At 34.7% G+C, this 19778-nt stretch overlaps 2 protein-coding genes across 2 annotated transcripts in view; one reads left to right on the top strand and one right to left on the bottom strand.

The window, feature by feature from the left end:
* The window catches only part of LOC118734103 (indole-3-acetaldehyde oxidase-like), a 76764-nt gene that overhangs the window by 37317 nt on the left and 19669 nt on the right, over nt 1-19778 (top strand). The window contains exons 4-6 of the mRNA XM_036463810.1: nt 1580-1813; nt 1876-2317; nt 2573-3922. Coding sequence (XP_036319703.1) covers nt 1580-1813; nt 1876-2317; nt 2573-3922 — 2026 coding nt within the window. The remainder of the gene's footprint in view (nt 1-1579; nt 1814-1875; nt 2318-2572; nt 3923-19778) is intronic.
* On the bottom strand, nt 10681-11562 carry LOC118734104. Its single transcript, XM_036463811.1, has 2 exons — nt 11008-11562; nt 10681-10947 (listed from the first exon to the last, which is right to left on the bottom strand). Exons 1-2 carry the CDS (start codon nt 11462-11464, stop codon nt 10682-10684), a joined length of 723 nt encoding a protein of 240 aa, XP_036319704.1. The 5' UTR covers nt 11465-11562; the 3' UTR covers nt 10681.

Raw genomic sequence — 19778 nt, 5'->3', positions numbered from 1 at the left:
CTGTTGCCTCACTCTTTCCTCAAGAAATAATGGAACGGGCATATATTTCTGTTGTAAACATGGGTTGCCTTGTGCTCTTTTTTAACAAAAAATTTTAGAAAACCGTAGTAGAAAGCGTAGCAAATTTCTTAAGAACTGCGTACTGCCTTATGCCCTGTATGCAGCTCTCAAGAAAACGGTCAATAAAAAATTACCATTATTTCGTGTGTGTGTCCAAGGAATTTTGACATTTTTGATACTTCACAGCCTGTTGCCTCACTCTTTCCTCAAGAAATAATGGAACGGGCATATATTTCTGTTCCAAACCTGGGTTGCCTTGTGCTCTTTTTTCACAAAAAACTTTAGAAACCCGTAGTAGAAAGCGTAGCAAATTCCTTAAGAACTGCGTACTGCCTTACGGAAATTTGACTCAAAAAAATTTCTTAGCCATTTCTTGTACGTCATTTTATATGAAGTTTTTGCTTTTCTTGAGAGCTGCATACATAGAGTGTTTTTTTTTGTAACTGCTCGCCGAAACAAAGTTGAGACTTGTGTATCATGTGCAAAATTAATTTCTAACTAAAGTTTTGCTGTTTTTTATATTACTATGAATATAATTTGTTAATTTTTGCCTTATATTGATCTTGTTTGTGAAGTCCAGTGGAAAATTTAGTCCTTTTTGATACGCTTATATAAAATAGCTAAAATAGAAGCGTGTGAGAAATATACTGAATAAACAATATTTTTGAGTTTTATGAACCTAAAAGTTGTTTTATTATTAAGGTCAAACATCAAATTTATAAGTGTAATAATATGTATGACATTTAGTTTCCTTTTGTTTTTTAAACAACAGGGTTTTAACAAGACATCGTCTAATCGACGATCATTAGTACTAACGAATGTAAAGTATGGTTAGTACTCTAGGGTTAAAATTAAATTACAACGTGACGATTTTTACTGGGAGGGCCCCCTCCAAAGAATTTGTCACGGGCCTCAGAGGGTATAGTTACGCCACAGGCGATGAGGTCTAGTTCATTTGCAGAATGTTTTCTGTAGGTTCCAGCAACGTTGAATATTTAGCAATTGTCATTAAAACAATGATGAACAGCAGCACACAATTGATACGCATACTTTCTTGTGGAAAAGGAAAAGGAGCATAATTCTTGCGTGTCGGTTATTCGCGAAAACAGTTTATCACATCTTTTAGGGTAGAAGTAGTATTTCTTATTTCTGAAACCTCGTTTAAGTCATTCACAACAACATTTAACGGAAGAGGAAGTGTTTTTCTTGTTGTTGGGTTTTTCCATCCTGTTCATCACAGAAAGGTAAGAGAAACACAACGCATACATCAAAAATATTGATTTTCAAGAATTCTTTACAATTTCTACGAAAAGTTGTTTTTCCCCATATAAAATACATGGAAAACTTTGAGCGCTTTGAGCACTCCCTAATTTTTTTTATTTCAAAATAAAAAATAGGGGTATAGTTTTTTCGGTATAGAACAATCCTAGGGGGTGCGGCATTTAAATTCCGACTTTACTTTCTCACAAGCATTTTTGGACCACTGTAATGTACTTACATGAATATTTATAATTTTCAGACTGGAACACTGGCCGGCAATATTAGTATAAAAAAATTTCACCCAGAGTTCCCCTCGGATATTTTCATAACATTCGAAGCCCTCGATGTCCAGGTTATTATCACAGAAGATGCATCGACACGTAAGACAATACCCATTAAGGAATATCTGGGACTTTCGAACAATAAAATTGCCATCATTGCTTTTGAATTTAAACCCTATCCAAAGGATAAGTTTATCTTTCATTCGTATAAAGTAAGAATGTTATTGAAAATGAGACATTAAAAGCATATATTAACTTCTTAAATAAATTTTAGGTAATGCCTCGAGCTCAAAATGCCCATGCCTATGTGAATGCTGCCTTTTTATTAGACATGGATGTATCTTCGGGGAAAGTTAATCGCGCAAGTATTTGTTTTGGAGGAATACATCCCGATTTCGTTCACGCTACGGCTATAGAGCTTGGCTTAACTGGTCAGAATTTATATGAAAACGTTACCGTGTTAAATGTTTTCAAAAACCTGAAAGTCCAACTTACACCCGATGCCGTTCTTCCGGACGCCTCCCCCGACTACCGCAGAACTCTTGCTGCAGGACTACTTTACAAGAGTTTGCTGAAGATAGTGCCAGCAGACAAGGTGAAGGAACAATATATCAGTGGTGGCAATATACTTCAGCGACCCCTCTCCTCCGGAATGCAAACATTCGAAACAAATGAAAAAAATTATCCGGTTACACAAGCAGTGGAAAAAGTCGAAGGTAAAAAGTATTAGAAAATAAAAAAATATTATTTACATATGTACGTATCGTTAGCTAAAGGTGAAAAGGTGCCAAGTCCATTTTTTTTAATTATTCACGAGAGACGAAAAATCGATATAGTTTGGAATTATCTGTCATTATGCATTAAAAACTAAATTTTGAAACAAAAAAGGACTTGGCACCTTTTTATCTTTAGGTAGCAATATGCATATTTTTACAAACGAACTAGTAACAAACGATTATATTCATATCTAGCTATAATTCAGTGTTCAGGGGAAGCCACCTATATGAATGACACACTTACCTCGTCGAATTCAGTTTATTGCGCGTTTGCTAACGCAACAAAGGTGGGAGCAACTATTGAAGAGATTGATGCCTCCGAGGTTTTGCAAACTCCAGGTGTGATCGCTTTTTATTCAGCCAAGGACATTCCTGGGAAGAATTTGTCCTGCGACCCAACATTTGGTTATGACACCGAAGAGATATTTTGCGGTGGGATTGTCAAATATTACGACCAACCTTTGGGTATGGTTGTAGCTGTCACAAGTGATATTGCAAATCGGGCTGCGAGTAAGGTGAAAGTAACATATTCCAACAGCACTCGAAATATTTTACCCACCACTGCGGATGTGTTTGAAGCAAAAGAATTCAGTCGTATTCACATGATAAAACCTTCGGAACTGGATGAGATACAGATGTCTGAAGCACCGGACATTACTGACAAGGGTATTTTTGAAATTGGTGGGCAGTATCATTTTACAATGGAACCCCAAACTACCATAGCTGTGCCGTTTGAAGAAGGCCTGCAGGTTTGGACATCAACTCAGTGGATGGATCATACTCAATGTGTAATCTCGAAAATGTTGCAAGTTAAGGCAAACGATGTGCAACTCAAGGTTCGACGCCTCGGAGGCGGGTATGGTAGTAAAATTTCACGAGGTAATCAGGTTGCATGCGCTGCTTCATTAGCTGCATATAAACTAAATTGTCCAGCCCGTTTTGTGCAGACCATCGAGTCGATGATGAACTCGAACGGAAAACGTTGGGGTTGCCGTTCAGACTACGAATTCCATATTAAGGCCAATGGTAAAATTGTAGGACTTAAGAATATATTCTATCAGGATGCCGGATGTACACTCAATGAGAACCCTATTAAGGGGCATTCGGTTGGCTGTGCTAAAAATTGCTACGAGCTCACTGATATGAATACTAAAGTTGTTGGCGAGGCTGTTTTAACGGATGCACCAAGTTCCACGTGGTGTCGTGCTCCAGGCTCTGTAGAAGGCATTGCCATGATCGAAAATATTTTGGAACATATTGCGTTTGAAGCCAACATTGATCCAGCTGATGCACGATTAGCCAATTTGAAACCCGGAAATAAAATGGGAGAGTTATTGCCACGATTTATTAAGTCAACTGAATATCGGGAGCGACGAAAGGAGATCGATAATTTCAATAACAATAATCGTTGGATAAAACGCGGACTAGGATTATCCATAATGGAATACCCAGTTTTTCTTTTTGGTCAATATCCAGCCACTGTATCTGTATATCACGTCGACGGTACTGTGGTTATATCACACGGAGGAATAGAAATGGGACAAGGTACATACTATTTATATGAATATACAGCACTTATTGCATATACGAAAATCGAAAATTCCACGAATACCCGTATATGCCTCTTATATACATTTCCTTCTTACATGTATGAAAGGTCCACAAAATAAATGAATTATCATTTTTAGGGCATACATTCAATACCCTTTATCTGCCATTTTCACTAAAATAAGTTGCTAATATAAGTATCGCTCTCTGACTTAACTGTCATTGCTGAGACTAATATTAATCTTACTGGGCGTTGCCGCATGTGCAAATTCACAATTTTCTACTAATACACTCACGTTTTCGAACTTGCGGGGAGAGCCCCGCAGGTAGAGCCCTAGTTCGACTTCCAGAATTTTTCCATGCCAGCAAGTGGTATTTTTAACATGGCGATGTCCTACGAAATCTAAATTATCCAGCTATGCATCTGCACATACCAGTAGAAATACCAGCAGCAGCATTCCTAGCAATGCATATTTTGACTAGTAATATCGATTCATCGATGTTTCGATGCAACGGAGAAATAAAAATCGATGCCAAAAAACATCGATATATCGATGGTTTCATATGTTTCACAATTACTTAGATTCTAGTCACATGTAAAGGAAAACTCAATACTTTTTAATTCCAGCCGATGCAGTCTATGAAAATACCATAGCTCAATTAAAGAAATGCTTAGGTACTGTGGCCCACAGCTTATTTCAAGCAGCGTGAGCTTAGAAGTTCAAGTAATTATAAATTTCAAACTAGACCGAATATTAAAAAAATGTAAATGCAAACCAATAGACCAATGATACTACTATACCAAACTAATTGTATTTATTTTTAAAGATGTGTGTTAAACAATTTTGTAATATAAAAACCAAAAATAGTGCTAGCTACAATATCACAGCTTATTTCAACCAGGCATATTTGGTCGCAGAAGCCATCGTTCTTCATGTAAAATTCTATTTTTTTTTTTAAATTTCCCACCATTTTCGTGCGAAGCTATAACATATTAAAAATTTGTTTAACATCGAACTTGATTATAAACAATTTTTTCGAAGATGGGACGACGCACCACCATTGAGCAGCGAGAGTTAGTCCTCAGCCACTTTAAAAATGGACAATCGCACCGGAAAATTGCTGCAATGGTAAATTTAAGTGACTCAACGGTACAATGCATTATATCACGCTTTATGCACGAAAACAGAGTCCATAACAAAGACAGAATCATGCCAAACAAAATTTTCAATGGTTCTGATGAGCGTTATATTTTGCGTAAGATAAGGGGAAACCCAAAGCAAACGGCCCCCAAACTGGCAACTGACATAAGCAATGAGCTGGGAAAGTCAAGCAGTGCGGAACGGTTCGTAGAGTTCTGCGCAAATACGGATTTAATGGTAGAGTAGCACGCAAAAAGCCCTTCATCAGCCAAAAAAATCAACAAAGCCGCCTTCGGTTTGCAAAAGAGCATGTTCACAAGGACTCCAGTTCTTGGGACCAAGTGTTATTTGCTGATGAGTCAAAATTTAACATTTTTGGCTCTGACGGCCCGTCGTATGTATGACGCAAGCCAAATGCTGAGCTGCAGAATAAAAATTTGAAGGCGACAGCAAAACACGGAGGTGGACAAGTCATAGTTTGGGCTTGTATGTCGGCAGCAGGTGTTGGTAGCTTGACATTTATAGAAGATACGATGGACAAAACAATGTATCTTAATATTTTGAAAGCGAATCTACTACAAAGTGCGGAAAATCTCGGCATTCGTTCAAATTTTCGGTATTATCAAGACAATGACCCGAAACATAAGTCGGGCATTGGTCAATCGTGTCTTATATGGAATCTGATCCTGATCTGAACGTGATCGAAAATTTATGGGCGATGTTAGATCAAAATATTCGCAGACATGAAATTTCAAGCAAAAACGATCTGAAAAATGCTTTATCCGAAGAATGGGCAAAAATTAGTCCCGAGATAACACGAGAATTAGTCCAGTCGATTCCAAAAAAAATGAAATCGGTAATAGATTAGATAGGAGGACATAAAAACTACTAAAACCTCAAAACTTAAACTAATGCTATATATATATGTATTCATACTCGATTAGCTGGTTGAAATAAGCTGTGAAATTATAGTTTGCACTATTTTTAGTTTTTTTATTAAAAATTGTTGAAAATGCATCTTTGAAAATAGATGCACTTAATTTGGTATTGTAGCAATATTAATATACTAGTTTGCATTGAAATTTGTTTGATATTCGGTTTAGTTTAAAAGCTACAATCACTTAAAGTTCTAAATTCCCGTTGGTTGAAATAAGCTGTGAGCCACTGTACATATGTATGTATTTCACTGTATTTAATTAGTCTTCCCTTACCCTTCTTATAAATAGAATAACAATGCATACTGGCGCAAGTTCGCTGGGCCTGAATTTCCAAGGCCTAACTTTGTAGAAATTCTAACGGGAGTCTGGTCCCTTTTACCTCGCTTTTATTAGCTCGGGATGTAACTATGTAATATTGATGCGCCTAAAAGATGCAGAGATTTCCATTCTCAAGTTACATACCTGATGACAGAACGAATGGGATTTGATTTAAACTTCCATCCTTAAAGTAACCTGATGACAGTAAGAATGGAAATTTTAATAGCGAGGTTTTAGTTTTTTTAACTATTATTTTATTAATGATTATGTTAAAATTTTTTATACTGGAAGCTACGAGTAAATCAGGGATCCCACTACTTGTACTTATGTACAGATTTGAACATTTTGGCAGGTACAGAGTGATGTTGTTCGGAAATTCTTTTTTTGAGCTTAACTCAAATTTCTAAAGAACACCACTCTCTGACTGCTAAAATGTACAAATCTGTACAAATGTACAAATCGTGCGATCTTCGCTTAAGCTCGAAATTTCTGAATGTTCCCCTTAATTAGGGATGAACAGCAGAGGTGCACGTAGTCGACGTCGCAGTTTTGTAGCCCATTGAATTGTGCGGTGGCTAAGAATTACCGTACATTTTTTTGTCCCTTAATAAACATAGTATGTTACCGCATAATTTTGGACCACGTTAACCGATTTCTAAATTCGTTTTTTTTAAGGAAAGATGTTACGCTGATGGTCCCGTACTAATTTGTTTAAATCTGATCATTGGATCATGAAGAAATTAAGATAATCTTACATTTTTATATGAGAATTAAGTCGGTTTTGTTTTTTGCTTAAAAATTACTTATTTGTTTTTTATATACTGCGCAAAGTTTGAAACTTAGATTTACAAGGTTTTTGTTACAGAATGAACTATATTATTATTATATATTACTTGTATGCTTTTTATATACTGCACAAAGTTTGAAACTTAGATTTACAAGGTTTTTGTTAGAGAATGAACTATATTATTATTATACTAGCCAATGCCCGCTTGCTTCGCGGCTCCTTATAAGAACTTTTGCGTTGGCCAATGCAAAAGAGCGTTTAAAAGCAAAAATAGTCTTTAAAGTCAAAATTTTTAGTTTAAGTTGAGACCACTAAAGCGCAGTATCCTCCACTCCAAGAATAGTAACGGTGTGATGCCATATCTATGGTTGAGTGGAAGATCAACCTATCTCGGCAGTCAGTTCAAAAACACCAGATTTTGGTTGAAGAACGCTCTATATCAAAATTCGGTTCAAAAACGCCCTATCTTAAACGAAAATACATTGAAAATGTACTGAGATAGTGCATTTTTGAATCGGCAGCTGAAATACGGCGTTTTGAACCAAATTCTGAGATAGGGTGATATTCAATAAGATTCTGAAGTAGGGCGTCGTTGAAAAATTTTCTGAGATAGGGTGTTTTCGAACTGGCTGCCGAGATAGGTCGATCTTCCACTCAGCTATCGATATGGAATACTTATCCCTTTTGATGTCATGAACTTTACCGGTGGTCTTATTTCCACCTGTGAGATCTCTGCCAAGCATGCGTAATATTTTTCTGTGATCTTGCAACTACATCATTGGTCCGATGTGTAAACCAATAAAAGCCCTTAAGAGGAAACTCGAGAGCCCAGATGTGCGTTTTCTGTTGTAGGAGGGCCAAGAATCCCCTGTCCCACAGGATGAAAAGTTTTCCCGTACATTAGCTAAATGAGTCGTGTGACCTCTTGAATATCATTCAAATGAAGCAATTGATATGCCTACGATGATCTTTCCTTGTTAGTTTGCTACTTTTACAATTCTTGTTAAATTTATGAACTGATTTCTAGGTAGAAAGATCGCATTTAGGGTGCATAATGGCGTCAGACAAAGGTGCGCTTACACAATTTTGCGGTTTTTCAATGCATACTTAACCCCATCCTTCATTTAGCAATCTGAAACTAAATTCGTATAACTTAAACACAGGGCCAAAGCAGACCAACCACATGGGATTTCTATACATTTCGGCTGCAGCGCCATCCATTGGGTCTATTTTCTGCAAAACCATTGCTTACCTTAAAATGAATACGTATTATGAATTTTAACCTCAACTCCAGTGTCACTCAGCGGGTCAAAAAAATTTTAACGAAATCGGTTAATAAATACGACTTGTATAAATAACTCTACTCCAGCACCGCCTAGCTAGTAGTTTGCTAATAGCATATAACACCGTGCGAGAAAAACCAAAAATTTTAAAACACACGAAAAAATTAATATTTATATTCACAAAACTAGGAGCCAAATATAGTATAACTGCGTTTTAAATTTTTCTCTCTGACGCACTATGGTCAGAGCTGGGTCGTAATGATTCCTTTAGGAATTAAATTACTCCCAATTACAAATTACAAGGAATTGTAATTAGGAATCAATTCCTTCAGTCCACTGCAAAGGAATCAATTACTTTCTCAATTCCTTGAAGTAATTTCAAATGTAATTGTTTTTTTTTTTTTAACTCCATTACAAGGAATTTCATATTGTAATTGGAATAAATTACGTGCTAGTAATGTATTTTTTTTCCAATTCCTTTGAAAGGAATTGAAAATGTAATTGATTTTTTTTTCAATTCCATTACCTGGAATTGCAAGAGTACTTTAGTTTTTTCAATTACTCAAAGGAATTGTAAAAGTAATCGAGAAATTGAAAGTTCATTCACGAATGTAAAATGTGGAATTTTTGTTGTGGTCAAAGATTAAAATCGAAAGCACACATTGGACATCTTCTATGTATGTATATCTTCTATATCTATATATATAAAAATGTTGTGTTCGTATGTCACGGTCGTCAAAACTCGAGAACGGCTGAACCGATTTGAATATTTTTTTTTTTGTTTTATACAGAACCAATGATATCGCAAAAAATTTGAGGGTTGCCACATATTTGAAAATTTTTAAACCCAATTATATTGATAAAATAAATGAATTATTACAGTATGGGTATCAAATTAAAGAGGTTTAAGAAAGATGACTGATCGAAATATTTTTGGGGAGGATTGCCACCTAATTTAAAATTTTAACTCAGTTAAGTTGATTAAGTAAATGAAATATTGCAATGTGGGTATCAAATTAAAGAGTTTTAAGAAGGCTTACAGCCGAAAATATGTATGATTAAGGTTGCCACCTGTTTCAAAGTTTAACTAAATTACACTGATAAAATAAATTAAATATTACAATATTGGTATCAAATTAAAGACGGTTAAGAAAGATAACTGCTGGAAATATTTTTGAGGGGTGTTGCCACCTATTTGAAAATTTTAACTCAGTCAAATTGATAAAATAAATGAAATATTGCAATGTGGGTATTAAACTTTAAAGTTTTACGAAAGCTTACAGCCGAAAATATTTTTGAGGAGGGTTGTTACCTGTTTGAAAATTTAACTAAATTTAATTGATAAAATAAATGACTTATTACAATACAGGAATCAAATTAAAGAGGTTTAAAAAACATGACTGCTGGAAATATTTTTGAGGAGGATTGCCACCTAGTTGAAAATTTTAGTTCAGTTAGATTGATAAATAAATGAAATATTGCAATATGGGTATCAAACTTTACTTTTTTAAGAAGGCTTACAATCGAAAATATGTTTGAGGAGGGTTACCACCTGTTTGAAAATCTGACTCAATTTAATTGATAAAATAAACGATATATTACAATATACATAAGTATAAAATTAAAGAGGTTTAAGAAAGATGACTGTAGGAAATATTTTTGAGGAGGGTTGTCATCTGTTTGAAAATTTAACTTAAGTTAATTGATATAAGAAAACTTATTATATCGGTATCAATTTAAAGAGGTTTAAGAAATATGACTGTTGGAGACATTCTTGAAGAGCGTTTCAACCTATTTAAAAGTTTAACTCTGTTAAATTGATAAAATAAATGCAATATTGCAATGTGGGTATCAAATTAAATAAGTTTCAGAAAGATAATCGTTGGTAATATTTTTGAGGAGGGTTGCCACCTATTTCAAAATTTTAACTCAGTTAAATTGATAAAGTATATGAAATAGACCAAGCAGTTAATTATCCAACGGAATTTTTAACTCGCTTGATCGACCACGGATGTCCCCATATATATTAAAATTGAAAATAGGTGTGGAAATCAATTTTGCGGAATATTTTAAACTTATGTATATGAAACGTATTCTTTGTTTCGTTCCTTATTTCTCATCCATGTAAAAGGAATGTGCCACAGCAAAGCATTGCTGGGTACAGCTTGTTTTTTCCTAAAAGTATTGAACCTTATTTCCTGGCAAAACAAATCAAACACAAATAAATGCAAAGAAATATTATTATTTTTTAATTGTGAAATGAACAATAAACAACAAATAAAGATATTTCACTTCAAGAAATGTGCGTTGGCTTTCATTAAAGTCAACATTTCGAAGTGGTCGTCGGAGAGAGCATGGCGCCGTGGTGTATTTACAATGCCTGCAAATGAAAATAATCTCTCAACCGGCGCCGAGGAGGTCAACGGTGTATTCGCCTTTCTAAATGCTTTTTCTAGCAGCGGCAATTCCTTCAATTTCTTTAAGTCATTAAAGAAAGGATCGGCAAGGTACAAGTTTACCTCTCGGTCAATGGATAAAACATCCGTAGTTTGCTCTGAAAAAGATACAATATACTGAAATAAGAAGCATGTATACATAATTTATTTTTTGCTACCAAAACTATTTTGTTCGTCGCCAAAGTCGTAGAAAGAGCCTATTCTTGACAGAATCAGGTCTTCGGCAGCATCACAGTCAACTACATGGTTGTCTGCAACGTAGTCAATTACAAGTTTTTTAACTTCATCTACAGATTTCCTAGTCAAATCTCTAATTGGAGCAAACCACTGAAGTTTTACTTCAGGATGAAGTACGGCTGCCACAATTGCGTCATTGATTTCCGAAGATAAGGTAAAATATTTCTCAAACCTATCAAACAATCGACTTTGCAAAAAAATTAGCTGTTGCTTCAGGTAGTTTTCCTTGCCATTATTAATAATACGATCAATTTTGGTTTTGATCGTTACCAAAGTCGGAATAAGCGTCCCATAAAAAACTCCTTTTTCTCCTTGCAAAAAATCGAGTGCGTCAGCGAAAGGTTTCATAGCAGAAGCATAATCCTTAAGATAAAGCATGTCCTCTTCGGTAAATGCTGGAAGTTCCAATTTTGTACATATGACAGAAAGCTTTTCCTCTCTAGATATAATTTTCTGCACGGAGTCATAAGTAGAATTCCATCTGGTGACAACTGGGTAACTAAGCAAAATACCTAACTCCTCTCGCATTATTTCTGAAGATTTTGGTCTTCCCGCTTTCATCCACAAGTTATTACATTTAGCGAACACCTGTTGAGCAACAAAAAAAAGTTCCACATTAAAAAAATATAATGAATATTATTGCAATTAAATGAGCCAAGGATATATATAAATATGTATCTACAATTCATCGACGCTTCGAATATAATTGTTGATAATATGCTGTCGAATACTACTAGTACTTTAAGTAATTTAAAATAGTATATCTTACTTGAGTATGTCTCTGGAACAAAGTAGTGTCATTTTTCAAATTCTTAATGAAGTCATTACTTGAAATTAAATTTAAGGTATGACTAGCACACCTAATGTGCTTTGGGAGTTTTCGTATTCGTTGAGGTCCTTCGTCCAGCCTCTCGAAGGATATGTCTAAATCGAAATCATCCATTGCCACACCAAACTCTCGAAAAGCTTTGCAAAAATTTGATCCGTTGTCGGTAATAGTGGCAATTAGCTTATCATCTATGTCAAACACGGTATTTATGCTGCACATAAATTCAGCAATCTGATCGTAAGTATGCGAACCACTAAATCGCTTACAAGCCAGTGACACGTGTATCCAAAGAAACTTCGTGTTTTGCAGGACCACACATCTGCGGTGGTACAAACATATGGTACCTTCTTCAACTCTTGAACTATTATATTTTGCAGTAAATCAAATTTTTTTTCCATTAATCCAGTAATAGTTTTTCTCGTTGGAAGTGTGACAGCACAATTTTCAAACAGTTGTTTAAAAAATTTATTTTCTACAACAGTTAGTGGTAGCGCTGCATCAACAATAAAATTTAAAAGAGTACCAACAAACTTTTGCTTTTTGGTTATTGATTTAGTTTGTAAAAATTGTGACTCTTTTTCTTCGAAATATTTTTTGTGATCCTCTGGATGCAAACGCTTTAAGTGTTTGAGGAAATTTGAGGAAACACCGCGTGTTCCCTTGATGTGCGTTGCTGTTGTTTTGCATAGCAAACAGCGAGCAACAATTTGGCTACTAGTTTCTGACGATTGTGATGACGACGATGGCTGTTTAATTAATTGAATTTAAAAAATAATATTCACGCATTTAAATATATGAATTTTCTTACAGTGGAATCGAGCTCAAAATATGTTCCATCGAAAATGGAGCTAAACTTGATTTTGTCGTATTTTTATGGGGACAAATCTCCTGATTCTTCTTCATTTTCAGATGATCGCTTTCTGGACGCTGCACTATTTTCAGTTAAGTTAACTGCACATCCACTATCACTTGCCTCAAACTCGTCTTCACTGGACATTATTTGAAAAAACTTAAGACAGATATTACGCTAACAACTAAATTGTCAAACCGCTAAATTAAATAAAAATTCTTCGAAAATTTTATTTTGACAACAATAACCACGCGATGTACATTTTTTTTTTTAATTTGGAGGTATATTTTAGCTTACAGGTTATCCTTTAAGTCACCTACGCCTCTAAGACGTATGTTAAGGGTTTAAGTAACTCCCAAATAGACTAGGCTTCTAGGGTTAAAAACCTTAAAAATATCCCGGATGTCTCATCTAAATCCGTCCATCCATTCTTGAGTGAAAAGGGGTATGGCATGGCGTAGGTTCTTCATTTCATCAAATTTGAAATCACTCTGTACCACTAAAAACTTCTGACTTTAAAAAATAAAACATTACTACACATCATTTGGCCCAATTTTTTAATTTCACATCTCATGTTTGAAATTTCAAATAACAGTGCAGATATGACGACCCTTTCATTTCATTTCATTTCATTTATTATTATAAAGAAAATTAGTACAATAAGATCCCAAAGATCTTTTTTAGTACAACGGTAACTTAAAATTAAGACAAGAATAAGAGTTGAGAATAAGAAGTGCATAGTACATCATGTCAAACAAAGCCTGACAAATAGCATTAGGCAAAACTTACAAATCTATATAAAACCAAGAGAGGAAGAAAAAATAAAAAATAGGTATAAAAAAAATTAATTAATAAATAAAAATTAAAAAAAAAAAATATGGATTAGGGCATGGCTGCTAACACCAAATATCTTCCAAGTTCATGTCTTCAATCTCCGGCAATAAAATACTGTTTGTCATACCTTTCTAGTCTCATGCCTCTAGTGCTTCAGCAGAATTTTCAATGAAAAAAGCCATGCCAATTTTTCCCCATGAGTATGGAATTGATCTTATATATGTATATATCCCCATACCCAGTTTTAGTCCTCTAATACAAATATATGCAGTTTGAAAAATTCGGTTTGTATGGTAGGTGCCACGCCCCTTTTCTATATCGAAACTTTTTTTAGCCTATAACCATCCTTGGAAAGTCTGCAGTAGATTCCTAAATTTCAAAAAAATCGGTACGGCCTTTCTCGAGCTTTGCGAACAGAAAAAAACGGCTTTCAAAATATATATTAGTATAGACTAGCCAATATCTGCTTGCTTTGCGGCTTAAAACACTATTAACGATGAAAATCGATGGATATATAAACAAGTTTGCAAGAGTTAAGTGAAACTGCAATAATTTTTTGTATGAAATACTAGCAGGAAATAATGTTACTCATACGCCATATCGTACATGACCGTTTGATCATGTTTAAGTTTGAATTTTTTTCATTCGCAATGCAAACTTAAAATGAAAATAACTTGACTAAATGACCTTATCTAAAAAAAACGGTGTACAGGTCTGTAACATACTACCCAAAATTAATTTTGCGTGTCTCGGCGTTTTTTGTGTAATTTTAGCGTCATTACAGTGTTATCATCAAAATTTAGCCATAGCAATGCACTTTGTTTATACAACTCTTAGGTGGTAGGATCTCCAGTCTGACAGGGTTCGTAATTCAAGCGGAGTCTATCCTCATTTGTAACGCAGGATACCAGTAAGAGTACTTCAAAGGCTCCAGAAGGCACGCCATTTTGGGTGGAATTAAGGGTACCATAATATACACAATTAAGTCAGTGCATTTTTATAGATACGCAGGGATTAGTCCAAGAGAACAGCAGTGCCCAAGGTAGCAACAGTCCGGGCGGGTTATGCGTGCTTCGACATTTACGGGTCTCATCTGCCGCGAAGCGCGTTCGCGGTATGATCTGGAAAATTTATCCGTTACTGACTGAACAGATACAGTTTAAGTTATTCAGTTTTCTTAAAGTTCAATTAGTAAAACTACTTTCAATTCCTTTCAAAGGAATTGGAAAAAAAAATTACATTTTCAATTCCTTTCAAAGGAATTGAAAAAAAAATTACATTACTAGCACGTAATTTATTCCAATTACAATATGAAATTCCTTGTAATGGAATTAAAGAAAAAAACAATTCCATTTGAAATTACTTCAAGTAATTGAAAAAGTAATCGATTCCTTTGCTGTAAACTGGAGGAATTGATTCCTAATTACAATTACTGAGGAATGTAATTGTAATTGTAATGTAATTGCATTTACCCAGCTCTGACTATGGTTCAGAACTCAATTTTAGTGCGACTTAAATCAAATTTCTGACATAAGCAAAAACAATAAACCACCACTCATATTTACAGTAATATATCGCACACCGTCTTCAAAAGAGTCACAACTCAAAATTTTGCATTTTTGAAATTATGCGCTAAAAATGTACGCAGACCTTTTATTTACCTTTCAGCAAAAGCTGGAGCAAATTTTTGTTATAATTTGGCAAAAGTCGTCCTTGCCCATATGATTAACATGTGCTACGAAATAGTTTTTCGCATTTTCTGACGGAAGTATTATTTTGAGTTGTGACTCTTTTGAAGACGGTGTGCGATATGTGAGTCACGATAAAACAAGAAAATTATCCTGAAAAGATGGGTACTTTTAACGTATGACGTTACCAAAATAAAAAAATTATAAAAAAAAAAAATTCGAAAAAATTAAGTCCTTTGATCAAACATGCATTTCTTGGTGTTTATAATCTCAATTACTTTTTTTTTGTATTTGTCAGGGTTGAGTACGGGCGTGTTTTATTCGCTCAATAAAAAAAAATCATATTTATCTTGTAACTAAAGATATTTAACCATCAAAAGACACACTAAAGTATTACGGGCAGTTCGCAGTTTCAGCAGTATAAAAAATCAAAGCGTGACCGCGAAAAATGACTAAATAAATAATAAGACATTGTGAGTATCAAAATAAATAAACTATTGTTTACATACAAAATAAGAACGGTAGTTAAGTGAGAGATGAGCAGAGGTGGGCACTACCACAAACAAGTGTCATGTGAGCATGTGTTAGTGTACCTACCCAGTAGAAATCGGTTGTATGCATTCGTGAATAATGCTTGCTATATGAGTGAATTAGTGTGAACAATTCATGCGTAGTCATGAATTTCCACGAATAAATTCAAATTCCAGCGAATTGCAAGCGAATGTACGTTGTCGTTGTTTTAAGTACATTTCTTGATAAATTTAATATTTTCAGTCCTGTACAAAAACTTGAGTGAACAGACGTGTTGTGCGATACTATTTTCAGCACAAACGGGCTTTTACAACCCTGCAGTACGGGGGAGTGACTACAGGACTGCTGAATCGGTAGCTACCTAATAAACACCGTCAATTACCGACCGACTACTTGCAGTGTATTTCATCGATTACTTTTACAAGGCAATGTCCTAGGCGGTAGTCACCATCGGCTCTCTCTGCACTACCGGCAGTTACTAAAGTAGTCACTTGCGTGGTTTATGGGCGCCCTCTGTCGTAGTTTTTCGCTCTTCTGCTTACGACTGGTTCGACTCTGCACTACCACGGGTTAATAGAGTAGCTACTTACCTAGGAGTCGGTGCAGGAGCGGGTCTAAAGTGGCGATTGACTCCAGCAGTACTGGAGGGCATATATTGTAAGAATGCTTTAATACTGTTCCATTAATGCATTTTTGTATGTTTGAAACATTAATACAGCCGTATGCATGCAGCAGTAGTACAAGTGTATGATGAAGGTACGCATACGCTCTGAGAAACCACGCGTGTTAAATGGAAATGAAGGTTCATTTATACTGGCATGTATACACAGCAGCAAGCTCATGCCAGCAACAGCGATGTCGTATGCTTAAAATTTTTACTGGGTAATTCATTTTGCATGCAGTGTGACCGGTGGATCAAAAGTGATACATTTTTCGATGAATTTTTGAGGGATACTTGTTTTTTAAATTTTGATACTTTTCCAATAGTGTAAAAAATTCCCGTAGAAGTCGAAAAACTTGTCAGAGATGTTTACAATTTCTTCGCACATAGTGCTAAAAGGGTGGACGAATTTGTCAAGTTTCAAATTCATAAAACTTACTGTCCCAGTGAAGCGCGTTGCAATTTCATATCTTGCTTCGATTACGGTGTGAACCAAGCGCCAGCTATTGCCGAAAAAACTGATTCCGCACCAATGAAAATTTATTTTTTAGTTTTGTCAATTATTTTGGATATTGTCAATCGAATCAACATAGGATTTAAAAGTGAATTATACAATAACAATATATATATATAACAAATTTGAAAGTAACTATAAACTTATATTGTCTTTTTTCTCAAACCAAACTGTATTCAAGTGACCCTGCTGATATAGACCTTTGCAATACAGATAATCATTTACGTATTAAGGAAGTATATATTACTTGTGCCGCAGAGACGAAGATATCAACAGCACATTTAAGTAAAGTCCTAATTAAAAAAAAAAAAATATTCAGTAATGTTATATTGAAGTGCAAATAAAAAAGTGGTTTGATTTTAACAGTGAAATTTTGAAAAGCCTTGCATGTGACCAATGATTGTCATATAAAGAAAGCGCTGATTTGACATTTTTAACAGTTTAAATAATTTTCCTAATTTGTACAAAGAAGGCGACAAAGAGAAAATTTGTAAACAATGACAACTTTTTAAATTCGATAATAGAGTAGGTTGCGTTGAAGACATAGAATAGTTTTTGGGAGGATTAAGCAAGCTAAAAAATGCTTTAAATAACTTTTTTATATTTCGAACTAACTTCTTTTATTTTTAACTTGTTATGTTTGCCGCACAGCTCTGCCGCTGCAGAGCGCATTTTCTCAGATCTGGATTTGATCAAAACAAATAAAACAAATCGCTCCACTTTGCCAACGGTGGAATGCATAATGTTTTCGAAATGTCTTAAAAATGGTTAAAAAACTTGAATTCTGAGTCCTATAAGTACAAAAAGTATTTAAACTAAAAATAAGATTATATGTAAGACATTTTTGCTGTTTTTTATACTAATACCCAGTTGAACTGATACATCTAAGACAATTTCGTTATTATTATTATACTAGTACCAAGTATAACTGATACGTGTACCTTTTTTGCAATGAATAAATGTTAAATTGTTTTGAAAAAGGACTTCATAAAAATCCTTGGTTTTAATCCATACTGATACTTTGATACTTAAAATAAAAAAAAAGATACATATTGATACATTTTAAGTCTTTTCTCTGCTACAATTTTTCACAAGCCCGCGGTGACCCTGTTTGCATGCTGTCGTGTTCTCATCGCTGCGCTCTCGCTTGTATACGTACACGCAACGCTTACGCTTTTTTAGCACCTGCTAACTCTCTGCCCATGTCTGGAGACATAGTTGCCAACTTGGTGCTTTAAGCACTAGATTTAGTGCTATTTGAAAATTTAAACGCCAAAAAAAAATTGTTTAGTGCCTAGTGCCTTTTTTAGTGCTTTTTTTCTGAACTAAAATTACTCCGATATAGTTAAAACCTGAAATAATTTTTAAACATTTAAAGCTGTGGCAGCAATGAATTTACAAAAATCTTCAAATTTAAATGCACTTAAATACAACCATGAGTGATAAAAACCTGAACTGGCGAATTCCCCTTGTTCAATTCTATTCGCGTTGAAAATGCTAGTAGATATGCGAGTAAGTTAAGTATTTCTTTTTTCCTAATTATTTGTAAAAATTTTTATTTTTATACCATCTGAGTAAAACACATCGTTTCTTGGTTCTGAATCCAAATCTGGCCTCACAATTGCTCTAGCACTAGAATTGTGAGATATCCTAACCTCAAAGTGCCAAAATCACGGTTTTTGGCGATATTTGAGGTTATATAATGAAAACATAAATCTTTTTTGCTCATTTCTACTTAGGGCATGATTTTCGTTTGTTGGGATTCGATTTTTCTTGCTTGAGATATATCAGTTTTAATGTGCAGTTCTTCGGTATCACGTCGTAAGCATGAGTCATTATAGCATGTGGCTTTTCAATCGTTATGAGCGAAAAAGTTTTGTTTATTGATTTATGTATGCATTCTTGTAAATATTGTTAATTTTTTGTTTTTGTTAAATACATACAAACTGTTATAAAAAAAGAATCCATTGATTCAAAACCATTTGGTGCTTTTAGTGTGGTAAAACGCTTTTTTCCAAGTTTTTGGTGCTGTTTGAAAATGAAAAGTTGGCAACACTGCCTAGAGATGAGTGTCGAAGGCGCTCCCCTACAAGAGCGCAGGCACTCAATCCAAAGCGGAAACAAAAGAAATGCATATTTGACAATTACTGCACCCAAAAACCAAAACCAACAACAATAACGCTAAAGAAAACTCTTATACTGCTAGGACACATGAACCAAAAATACAAGATCAAGCCCTCTTCTTAGTAGCCCGTTATAATCGCATATAGGAAAAAAGTTGGGCAACTTTGACATTAGCCGTTTGCTTACATTTGTTCGTTATTTACAATTTGGTGGTGGCTTTTTACTGCAATTTTCTTAATTTTCGCTTGTAACAACGTGTGCACACATATGGTAAAGAATAATTTAACACAACGACATGATTTATAGAAGAATTTGCATAATAAAAATGATTATTCATGCATTCAACAATTACGCGGTTTTTTTGGTTCTCTTCGTTGTTTACTTCTTACAACAAAGATGGCGTCGAGATTTCAACAGCCAAGAATGATAGAATACAAGATTGCGCCAATCGAGCTGAGAGCAACTGGCCGTGACGTCAAAATATACCAGAATGAGAGAGCAAGACGAACTCGACAAGAAAAAGAGGAAGCAACGAACAAAAGGCAGTGTTGCCAAGTTTTGAATTTGAAAAAGCACCAAATTTTTATTGGTGTATTTTATGGACTTTATATGACTACATAATTTTATTGTAAGGATGCCGATTCAAATTAATAAAAATCAA

The sequence above is a fragment of the Rhagoletis pomonella genome, unplaced genomic scaffold, assembly GCF_013731165.1.
Source record: "Rhagoletis pomonella isolate Grant_MI unplaced genomic scaffold, Rhpom_1.0 Rhpom_scaffold_00002, whole genome shotgun sequence".
Classification (NCBI taxonomy): Eukaryota; Metazoa; Arthropoda; class Insecta; order Diptera; family Tephritidae; genus Rhagoletis; species Rhagoletis pomonella.
This window is presented reverse-complemented; position numbering and strand designations above follow the sequence as displayed.